Genomic DNA, 11,616 nt, shown 5'->3' on the forward strand with positions numbered 1-11,616 from the left:
GAGCCTTTCCCTAGAAGCTTCTTGAAGGAACATCTTCTAGAAGAATATTCTTAAAGAAGCTTTTTTTCTGGAAGCTTTTTCTGGACGCTAGGAGCTTCGCCTTGAAAGTTTCTTTGAGAAACATTTACTGGAAACTTTTCCTAGAAACTTCAGTCTGGAATTTCTTGTTTTTGGAAGGTTCTTCTAAGGCTTCTTGTTTTTTTCTGGAAGTTTTTTTCTAGAAGCTTATTTCTGGAGTTTTTCTCTAGAAGCTTCTTAAAGGAACATCTTCTTAAACAAGCTTTTTTGGAAGCTTCTGTCTGGAAGCTTCATGCTTTTTTTTCTTTTGGAGGCTCTGTCTAGATGTTAATTTTTGGATGCTTCTTCTATAAACTTCTTCTTGAAGCTTATTCTTCTCTCTAGAAGCTTCGTTCTGGAAGCTTCTTGTAGACACTACTTTCTAGAAGCTTCGTTTTGAAAGTTTCTTTTAGAAATGTTTTCTGGAAGCTTTTCCTAGAAACTTCAGTCTGGAATTTTCTTGTTTCTGGAAGGTTCTTCTAAGACTTCGTGCTTCTTTCTGGATGATTTTTCTAGAAGCTTATTCCTGGAGTTTTCCTCTAGAAGCTTCTTAAAGAAACATCTTCTAGAAGCATATTCTTCTCTTTTTTGGAACCTTCTTTCTAGAAGCTTAATGCTCCAAGCGGAGGCTCCTCCTAGATGTTGATTTTTGGATGCTTCTTCTATAAACTTCTTTCTGGAAACTTTTTTCTATAAGCTTCTTCTTGAAGCTTATTCTTCTCTCTAGAAACTTCATTCTGTAAGCTTCTTCTAGACGCTACTTTCTAAAAGCTTAGTTTTGAAAGTTTCTTCAAGAAGCGTTTTCTGCAATCTTCTTTCTGGAAGCTTCTTCTAGATACTTTTTTCAAGTAGCTTCTTTCTTCTATATTGAAGCTGATTCTAGAAGCTTTATGCTGGAAGATTTTCCTAGAAACTTATGTCTGGATTTTTGTTGTTTTTGGAATGTTCCTCTGAGACTTCTTACTTTTTTTCTGGAAACTTATTTCTGGAGCTTTTCTCTAGATTGAATAGTGGCACAAAGCTAGATCCGGCCAGAAGATCGTAGCGCCCTCGTGTTGCTTCGACGACACCCGTGGCTGTTAGAGGTGCAGCGGTACGCTAACATAACCTTTGCATGGGTACCTGGACACGCAGGTATACCAGGGAATGAGGCTGCTGATAAACTAGCTAACCAGGGTCGTCTTGCTCGACTAGAGGACACTCCGGTGCCCTATAGTGACGCTACCCGCTGGGTGAAGCAGACCTCGCGATACGCATGGAATGTGTCTTGGCATAACAACCGTGATGCATTCCTGCGTCGTATCAAGAACACTACACAAGAGTGGAAGGATGCACCTAATTCTCGAGATCAGAAAGTTCTGACTCGGCTGAGGATTGGTCATACACGGCTCACTCATGGACCTCGATTTAGCGGCAGTGTGGCCTACTGCCAGGGATGCGGTGCTGTATTAGATGTAAATCATCTATTGGTGGAGTGCCCGGCGAGAGCACAATTAAGGGAAGATATGGGTGTCGTTGGTTCAATCCGTGAGGTATTGTTCAACGACAGGAGTACAGAGCAAACTGTACTCAACTTCCTGAGGGCGTTAGACTTATACGATATGATATAAGCATGAGTAAGTTGAAGTGGCATTAGAAAGAAAATGACTGGTAGTCATGCCACTTCATTCGACAAGAGGCAGTCCTAAAGGTCCTGAAGACCAAGGTACACGAGGGAGGACGACCGACCTAACGGGAGACACAATGATGAAACAGCTGCTGTTTAAAACCCGTCTCGAATGAACTAAATTCTCCTCTTGTAGGGGAACAGTTTAAAGAGACGTTAATAGACGTATCCACAGCACGCTTCTGTAGACACTCCTTTAGGTAGATCTGCCCCGTTTACAGTCCCGGTAGTCACGAACGGCGCACTCCGTTTGCAAAACATGAGCAGATCGCTTGCCTAATCATGTATTTCTTGGCACACTTTGAAAGTTTCTGCTGCCTTACTTCCTCCGGAACATCAAACTTGTGCTGGGCGGTGAAGAACAGTAGCCCCGGAAGCTGCCGGTAGTCCGCGCCTTGACGTAAGTCTCATCATCCATGATGAGACAATGAGGCTTCGTCAGCATCTGGGTGTACAGTTTCCGGACCCGTGGACAGATTCAACTTTTTGGCCACATCCCTGACCGCTTTCACGACACGCTTGTGATCCTGATCACCAATAGAACATCCATTCTGACCGCATTTCTCCTTTCAGGTTCGATGCTCAGAGTTTCGTAGTAACGTTTAATCACACGACTCACCGTTGACTGCACGATTCCGAGTTGTTTTCCGATGTCCCGATGAGAGAGTTATACACTCTTAACTACTTCTACCCAAATTTTCAAAAGAAAATACCCAATGGGTAATTTTCTACAGCGTTTTTTTCCCGTGATGCAATTTGATGTGGGACACATTCTTCTCCTTGTTGGAAGCTTCTTTCTAAAACCTGCTCGAAGCGTTTTTTCTTTTTCTTTTGGAGACTCCTTCTAGATGTTGATTTTTGGATGCTTCTTCTATAAACTTCTTTCTATAAGCTTCTTCTTGAAGCTTATTCTTCTCCCTAGTAGCTTCATTCTGGAAACCTCTTCTAGACGCTACTTTCTAGAAGGTTCGTTTTAAAAGTTTCTTTTAGAAACGTTTTCTGGAACCTTCTTCTAGATGCATATTTCAAGAGAATTTTCTTTTAAAAGCTGCTTGGTTTTCATTAGGGCCTCTCTCTAAAAAAAAACGATTGGGGTATTCAACATGAGTAGCTTCGCACTGTTAGGGCCTCCCTTAGCTCAGTCGGTATAGGCGCAGCTACAAAGCAAGACCATGCTGGAGGTGGCTGTGTTCGATTCCCGGTCCGGTCTAGGAATTTTGCGGGTTGGAAAATTTCTCGACTTCCCTGGGCATAGAAGTATGATTGGACTTGCCACACAATTATACCAATGCAAAAATGGTACAGGCATCGAAAGCTCTCAATTAATAATTGTGAAAGTGCATTTTAGAACACTGAGTTGAGAGCACGCAATAAGCTAATATGCGATCAGCAATAAGCTTGAAATGCGAGGAAGAAGAAGAAGAAGCTTCGCACTGTTTTTTTCCAGTGCTCGGGAGCATTTTCCGAAAATTTTACATTCGCCGTTTTCTCGCCTGGAATGCAGATGATCAAATTTCAGGAACGGAATTTGACTCACAAATTTCGTTTAAAATTTACGAATTCATTGAAATTTCCGTAGTCCTACGAGTCAAGACCACTGTTGTGTACCTGGATACAACACCCTTAATTTTGGATTCGACTTGAGTTATACAATTAAGAAAGGGGCGTCATATGCATGATTCGCCAAGGGTGTAGCTCTTTACGTACCTGTCATCATCACGATCTGAAAAGAAAAGAAAAGATTTATCAATAACACTAATTTTATCCAGGATAGAACTTTGACAAGAACGGCCACCGACCATTCGAGGAAGATTCCTTTGAGTAGAAAATGCTTTACTAACGGATTCCCGGTGATATATGCTACACATGGTCTCGAATTAAATACGTCTAGTCTAGTGTTGGTTATACTCGGTAATGGAATTCTAACAAACGGTGATGGGACACGGTAGACCTAAGTTCGATTTAGCAACCCCCCTCCGAAGCTGACTGCTGAATCAAGCCATTTTCTAACGTCCCGAATTTCTTTTCCCCTCGCCCTGCAGGTCCCGCCGGTCGCAGTTTGGTCGAGATCCAGCACCTGTCCGGTGCCAACATCCAGATCTCGAAGAAGGGCATCTTCGCGCCGGGCACCCGGAACCGCATCGTCACCATCACCGGTGCCCCGAACGCCATCAACGTCGCTCACTATCTGATCGAGCAACGGATCCAGGAGGAGGAAGCGAAACGGGCCTGCCAAACGACCACGGCGGCAGCGGCGGCCGCAGCCGGCAAGACCGCAGCCACCATCGTTACGCAGTAAAAGCATACACATCCATACACAAACACACACACACATACACACACTAAGCATGAAACAACACAAACCATTTACTTTAAAACCGATGCGGGATGCGAGTAAACAAAAAAAAAAAAAGAAGAAGGAAAAGAATAACAAACCAATAAGAGAACCTAAAGAAAGAAAGGACACACATACACACTTAGCGAGCAAAGCGAAGCGCGAGGTATGAGAAGCGATATAATAATTATTATTAAAGTAATTGTTATTTTAGTAGGTAAATTGAAAATGGAAAAACAGAAAGTTTTAACTTGAGTTAGTAGACAGAACCTATAGTGCGGAGAAAAGAAAAAAAATACAATGGGGATGAAATGAAGAAACTTCAGAGTAAAGAAGAAGGAAAAATTATATGATAGATAAGTGAGAAACCATATAATTAAAGAAAAAAATAGTTAAAACAAGCGATAAACAGACAAAGAAAAAAACATAAATATAACACTGACACACAAATACACAAACACACACAAACACACACACAGGTTACTTCGTTCAGTGCTGTGTTACCACACCTATCGTACTACACCATTGTTAATTTCAATCAAGCGGAAAATCGTTTCGTAACCATAGCAACGCGATCACAGAGTTTTTATTTTCGAACTTCTCAGTTTAGTTCCATCTTTATTTTTCACTGTGTCTAATTTAAGAGAAGAGATGTTTTTAAGTTTTTTTTTATATACATATTCATATTATTTTTTTTTTATTATGTTTATCTAAAAGAGACGGTGGGCCAGGCCTAAAGATTTGTTTTTAGCTGTTAGCAAAAGGAAGAGAAAAACAAGGGGTATATTTTTCGTGCGAAAAAAAACAAAGAACAATAGCAAACAACAACCATTGGTCGAATGATTTCTGTGTGTCAACTCTCTTGCGGGTAGGACTATTTTAGGAGACAACAACAACAACAACAACAACAACAAAAAATGAAACGAATGAAACGTGCACTTGTATAAAAGTATACATTTTATGTATGTGTTAGGGGAAAAAGCAAACGACGAAACGAATCGTTTTTCGTTTGGATATTTTTTTTTTTCGTTTCTGTTTTGCCATTGTTTACATAAAGTTAGAACACTGATTACACAAACAAACATGCATCCACAAAAGGGCAAACGTTTTACGTTGTTACAGAGGGGAAGAGAATAGGAAGAGATGAAAAATTTAACCATTGTTGAATGTTAGAAAAAAATACACAGACATACATACAAACAAACAAACACATACAGACACACACACACACACACACGCACGCACGTCGTACAGCCGGATTATATTACCAATACCAACGCGCGGGGAAGTGCATATATATATAGGTGAAAGAAGAAGAAATGAAACAATACCGTGTGTGTTGCAAACAAAGTCATATAGGAGTGTAGGAAATTATTTAGGTAATTCGCGAGAAATGAGAAGAAGAAGAAGGGTAATGTTTAACCATTTTTTTTTAAAAACTAGTTAGCGTTTAGTGTTTAGTTTAGCGCAGTGGTATTTTGAAAAGAATTTTAAATTCTTCGTTCTCTTGTTTATTTCCTTAACCAATTTTTGTCATTGGCAACGAGTCAATAGTTATTTTTTTTTCCGTTTCAAAAACTATATTAATCCACTATTAGGAACTGGGAAGGAACTTTCTCCAAGAGGATAAGCAGAACGCGGAACATGTGCAAAATAAAAAATAAATTAAACAAAAAAAAGCTATTACATAACCTCAATTGTTCTCATGTCAACTTGCCCAACGGCGGCGCGATTCGATCGGAGCCGCAAGGTTTAGGCGACGGACGTTACCAACGCGCACGAGGTCAAATTGACGTCAGAAGCGTTAACTTGTTTTCCAATATAAGCTTGCATAGATGCAATCTGTTAATGTTAAAACCAAAAAGACGTTTTCTCCTTTAAAACATGTTATAATTCCTAGTTTATGAGATACATACATAGAAAACATACGCGCATTACATACATACATACACACCCCACACTTCCACATAACCTCTTTTTGTTTATGAAACAGAAACAACACAACGCAGTGTCATCACAACCAACACACACACACACACACACTCACACAAAGAAAGAAGAAAATCTTCATTTTAGTTGTTTTGTTTGTTTTCTACCCGTTCGTCAGCATAGCTACGTGTTATTTATAGCCTATTACATCACCATGAAAAAGAGAAGAAGAAGAAGAAAACCAACACATACACTTACATTAAACATGCACGTACCCGTTATATTTTGTTTTCCTTTCCTAAATAAAAACATACACACACACACGCATACATATAAACGTAAAAAAAAAACAAAAGAAGAAGAAGAAATATTTATAGCCAATTTATCTTTAACAAAATAAAAAACAAAAAAACCTAGTTTTTAGTTTAACGTGCCGACGATTAAAAGAGAACAACAACAACAATAAGTTACACAAGTTTGAAACAGATAAAAAAAAAGTTAAAAAAAAAGAAGGAAAACAACTAGTGATATGTAGGGAACGAAAATTACTAAAACAAAAAAAAAACAAAACTCTAAACGGGGGGAAGAAACTTGTAAAGTTGTTAAACTAGCTAAACAAAATTCTGCGAATGTTACGTACGCACGCACGCACGCTCCCCCCTCTACATTCTACCATTATTATTAAATATTCGTACGTTTAAAACAAACATTGAAACACAACAAAAAAAAAAAGAGAAAGAAGAAGAAGAAGAAGAAGCAAGGTTATAAACATTTTATTTTCATTAGCAAAAGAAAACAAACGAAGAATGGTTGCAGAAGCAAAACAAGAAGAAGGAAGCGGTGAAAAACAAAAAAAACATGAAATGGAGAATATACGGGATTAAAAACGAATGAAAAACCAAAAAAAAAACACATGTTTGGAGCGCTTTTTTGTTTTATTTTTTTGGTGCTTGGTTTCCTTGATTTCCGGTTTTCTTGGTCGCCTTGGTTGGTTTCTGTTCTGCGGTCCGCCGGTTTTTCGTATGATTTGTCTAGTTTGTTCGGATTTTTGTTTTTTGTTTCAGCATTCGATGGTCGCCATCCTGATTCTACCAGGGTTATTCTGCGTGGCGTGTATTCCTCCATTTACGAACCTCATTCGTAAATCGAAACAGACGTAAAAAAATACTATTTGGGATTTACTTCATAAAAAAGTTTTTGAAAATTTTGTCGCATACCCCACAATACGGGTATTTTTGGAATCCGGGTGACGTGTAAGGACCGGAAAACCATGTCTGAGGGCCTTCTGAAGCTCAATATGGCGGCTTCTGGTTAGAGATAAACTGGGAAATACTGCCAAATAACCATCAATTTTGTTATTTTTGGAATCTTGGTGACGTGTTGTACCGGATATCGATGTCTGACGGCATTTTGACATTCAAGATGGCGGCTTCTGGTTGGAAAAATAAATTTGGAAATTCTGTCAAACACCCCACAATATTGGTATTTTTGGAGGGACCGAACATCGATTTCTGAGCCGTTTTGAAATTCAATATGGCGGCTTCCGGTTAGAGTAAAACTTGGAAATGCTGCCAAATTACCCACAATATGGGTATTTTTGAAATCGGGGTAACGTGTAGGAACCGGACATCGATGTCTGAGGCTGTTTTGAAATTCAAGATGGTGGCTTCCGGCTAGAGAAAAACTTGGGAATTCTGTCTAATTCCTCTCAATCCCCCTTATTCTGCGAGTCACGTGACTCTCTGTCACCGGTGAGGTGACAATTGTCACCTCGTGTGAGGTGACTCTCCGTGCAAATCAAATGGAGAGTCACCTCACACGAGGTGACAATTCTCACCTCACCGGTGACAGAGAGTCACGTGACTCGCAGAATAAGGGGGAATATGTGTATTTTTGGAATCATGGTAACGTGTAGAGAGTTGAAACCCATGTCTGACACCTTTTTGAATTCAATATTGGAGTGCAGTTGGAGAAAAACTGGAAAATACTGAAAAATTAGCCACAATATGGGTACTTTTGGAATCTTGGTGACGTGTAGGAACCGGACATAGATCTCTAAGGCCGTTTTGATATCTAAGATGGCGGCTTCCGTTTAAATAAAAACTGGGATATTATGTCAAATACACCACCTTATGAGTATTTTAGGAATCTTGGTGACGTGTAGGGACCGGAAACTAATGCCTTTTTTTTTAATTCAAGATGGCGGCTTCCAGTTACATAAAAATTGAAAAATACTATGAAATACCCCTCAATTAGAGTCGGTGTATAATGAGTCACGCCAAGAGAAAAACAGTTGAACTCGCATCACGGTTTTCGAAAGATTCCCTTTCTTTTCACTTGGCAACAGAGGACTTCTATATCAACTTCAAATGACTTCTAGCGAGAACAAAAAATAGCGGCTGTAGTGAATCATTATATCAGTGATTTTGTCAAATTATTTTATCAAAAAATAATAGTAATTTCCATTACTGATCATTACCAAACGTATCCCATGACAATTTAATGCTCACTGCGTGTTTATGATCATTACTTCAATTTTATTTTATTTGTTACTAGCTGAGTGTGCCCGGTCTTACTCGGGATTCAATATTAGCTTGAGTTTATGCGCCGATTTAAAAAAAAACATGCTATATTGTACGTAGCCCCCCCCCCCTATTATCTAAGGGGCTACCCCCTATGATTATCTCCTTATACCCCCACACTCGCCCCCACATGCCTAATTTGGTTCCATTTGTTTGATTAGTTCTCGAGTTATGCAGAAATTTCTGTTTCATTTGTATGGGAGCCCCCCCTTACAGAAGGGGGAGGGGTCTCGAACCATCATAAGAACCTTCCACAGCCCCAAAAACCCCTGTATACAAATTTTCACGCCAATCGGTTCAGTAGTTTCCGAGTCTACCCAGCTTTCCATGCTCGGTAATGGCGGCCTGTTTGTATGAAAAAATGTATCCTTCACTGTACTATCTGGAGGTTCGGATTTTGATCCCTCCCTTTCTCTCTCCCAGGAACAGAAGAAAATGGAACAACATACGCCCTCCAGTTAGTGTTAAAAAGTACAGTATAGGATACATATATTCATACAAACAGGCCGCCATTACCAAGCATGGAAAGCTGGATAAGGGTCAGACAGACAGACAGAAATTCATTTATATATATATATAGATAGATAGATTGCAATACCTATCGTGGACCTTTCATAGCATCGTAATGTTTGTTTACTTTGCACGATAGGTAGCCGGTTTGACTGTTCAATAGGTAGACTTGGCTTCACTCTTGGCGTGACTCACACCGACTCTACCCTCAATATGGTTTTTTTTTGCAATCGTGGTGATGTGTAGAGACCGGAAATCCATGACTGACGACATTCGGCTTCCGGTTACAGAAAAACAGAAAAATACAGGCAGATTTTTCGTCCATAAACGCCACTCAGTTTCTAAAAATATCCATATTGAGAGGTATTTGACAAAATTTTCAAGTTTTTCTCCAACCGAAAGCCACCATCTTGAATTTCAAAATGGCCTCAGACATCGATTTCCCAACCCTACACGTCACCAAGATTCCAAAAATATTCATACTGTGGGTAATGTGGCAGTCCCCCTTATTCTGCGAGTCACGTGACTCTCTGTCACCGGTGAGGTGACAATTGTCACCTCGTGTGAGGTGACTCTCCGTGCAAATCAAATGGCGAGTCACCTCACACGAGGTGACTATTGTCACCTCACCGGTGAGAGAGAGTCACGTGACTCGCAGAATAGGGGGGAGTAATTTCAAATTTTTCTCGCACCGGAAGCCGCCATATCGAATTCAAAATGGTCTCAGACATCTATTTCCGGACCTTATACGTCACCCCAATTCCAAAAATACCCATATTGAGGAGCCGAAGAAATTATTGGCTCGAAACAATAAAAAAATTAATTGAAACAAATTTAGAAGTAATAAATTACCGAAAATCGCAACCATCCAGTCGACAGCAGCGGAGGTTACGACTCTTGTCACTTAAAATCGTCACTTCAGTACGACTTTTGTCACCGAAATACGACTGTGAGAATAAGGTGAGAGTTCATCGGGTTCATCCTAAGAGTCTTTTCTCACCTCACTCGCCAGTTGGAATCCGGTGACACGAGTGACTCAAGTCACCTCACCTCATTCGCCACGCAGAATAACCCTGCTTGTGTCATTTTAGACGGTCGCCGAAAACGCCTCAAAGTTGCGTGGAATTTCGACTCGTTTTCTTAAACTCGTTCGATGAGCTTATTGAAAACTGAGCTTTAACGTTACTCTATACACGGCGAATGAGAACGACCCAAATTTGAGTTTAGTTCACTCATAATCGCCAAAAGTACAGGAACTCAGCGATGAGTAAATTTGCCTCATGTTTTTCCAGGATTTTCCAGGGAAAAATTCCCGAATTTGAGAAAAATAAAGATTGGATTCACTCAGTCTATTGGTACTACTCCAAGACTGAATAAAATTTCCGTCAATTTCCTCATTTTCCGGCAGATTTTTTCAGGTTTTCCACAGGAAACCACGAGACAAATTTTACTCATCGCTGAGTTCCTGCACTTTTGGCGATTATGAGTGACTCATTCGCCGTGTAGAGACTCTCCCCGTTTCCTGTATACCCTTTTCTTTTGTCGTCCAGAGCCGAAGCGTAATTTCTAACAAAAAAGTTCTGCAATTCTTCGTGCAGAAAGCATATTAAGCTTGGGTGTTTATTTATATTCACGAGAAAATTAAAATTTGGGTCATATGTAGTCATAGTAGTCTGCATTCTAAAAATACAGAAGTTGCAAGAATCTTCCTAAAGAAGCCGGAACAAACACTTTCTGGTAAGCCAATTACCAGGGACAAGTCAAAAGGACCTCTGAAGAAATCGGAAGAATCACCTGTCTGAAAAGTCTGGGACAGCTCGAAAGAAAACTACGGTGGACATTGGAACACATTCTCTGGGCAAGATTGTGAGGAGACTTTTGATTTGAGTAGTTTTATGAATCATTCGGGAACAGTTTGGAAAGAAACTTCCGGAGAAAGTCGGAAGAAACTGCCAGTAGAAGCCAGCAGCACTTTTAGGTGATGTCGGGGAGAACCCAGACGAATCGATGAGCAAAACTTTAACGAAACTCTCGACATATCCGGGGAAACATGAAATGAAGGAGGCGGCTGAGCGAATGAAGAATACGAGTGGAGGACAAGTGCGGATATCCGATTGATAAGGACGGGAAAAAAGGTACAGGCAGCACTGCCATGGATGTTGAAGATTCCCTGCAAAAAGGTGGAGATTTCTTGTAGTTTGAGATTTAGATGTGTCTCACCCCCAGGTCCCAGGTAAAGTTCGTCATTCGTTCAGTACAAAAAGCTTACGGTATGAAACTAAAACTAGCCCTTATGAAGATCCCTGGCACTTTTCTCACAAAATTACTAATTCTTCAACAGCTTTAAACATCCCCGAAAGCCTAGAATTTTCTTGAGCTTCTCTAAAGGTATTCCAACTGCCTTAAAGAACCCTCCGAGCATCACTAAACTTCTCTAGACTTCCCTGAACTTCTCATAAGTTTTTAGAAAATTCCCCCAAATTTCCTAATGTAAGCTGATCTGAAAGAACTTGCACTTTGATCCCCCCCCCCCCCCC

General features: G+C 40.1%; 1 protein-coding gene across 3 annotated transcripts in view; it reads left to right on the forward strand.

The window, feature by feature from the left end:
* pasilla (RNA-binding protein Nova-1-like protein passilla) overlaps positions 1 to 6,296 on the forward strand; it is a 273,138-nt gene extending 266,842 nt beyond the window's left edge. For all 3 annotated transcript variants that reach the window (XM_065229803.1, XM_065229801.1, XM_065229800.1), the window contains one exon: positions 3,766 to 6,296. In XM_065229803.1, the coding sequence (XP_065085875.1) occupies positions 3,766 to 4,022 (257 nt within the window). In that variant the 3' untranslated portion in view covers positions 4,023 to 6,296. The remainder of the gene's footprint in view (positions 1 to 3,765) is intronic.
* Positions 6,297 to 11,616: the final 5,320 nt, after the last annotated feature.

Source organism: Ochlerotatus camptorhynchus, unplaced genomic scaffold (assembly GCF_037179485.1).
Source record: "Ochlerotatus camptorhynchus isolate MF236.1 unplaced genomic scaffold, CSIRO-AGI_Acam_v1.1 ptg000323l, whole genome shotgun sequence".
NCBI classification, from domain to species: Eukaryota; Metazoa; Arthropoda; class Insecta; order Diptera; family Culicidae; genus Ochlerotatus; species Ochlerotatus camptorhynchus.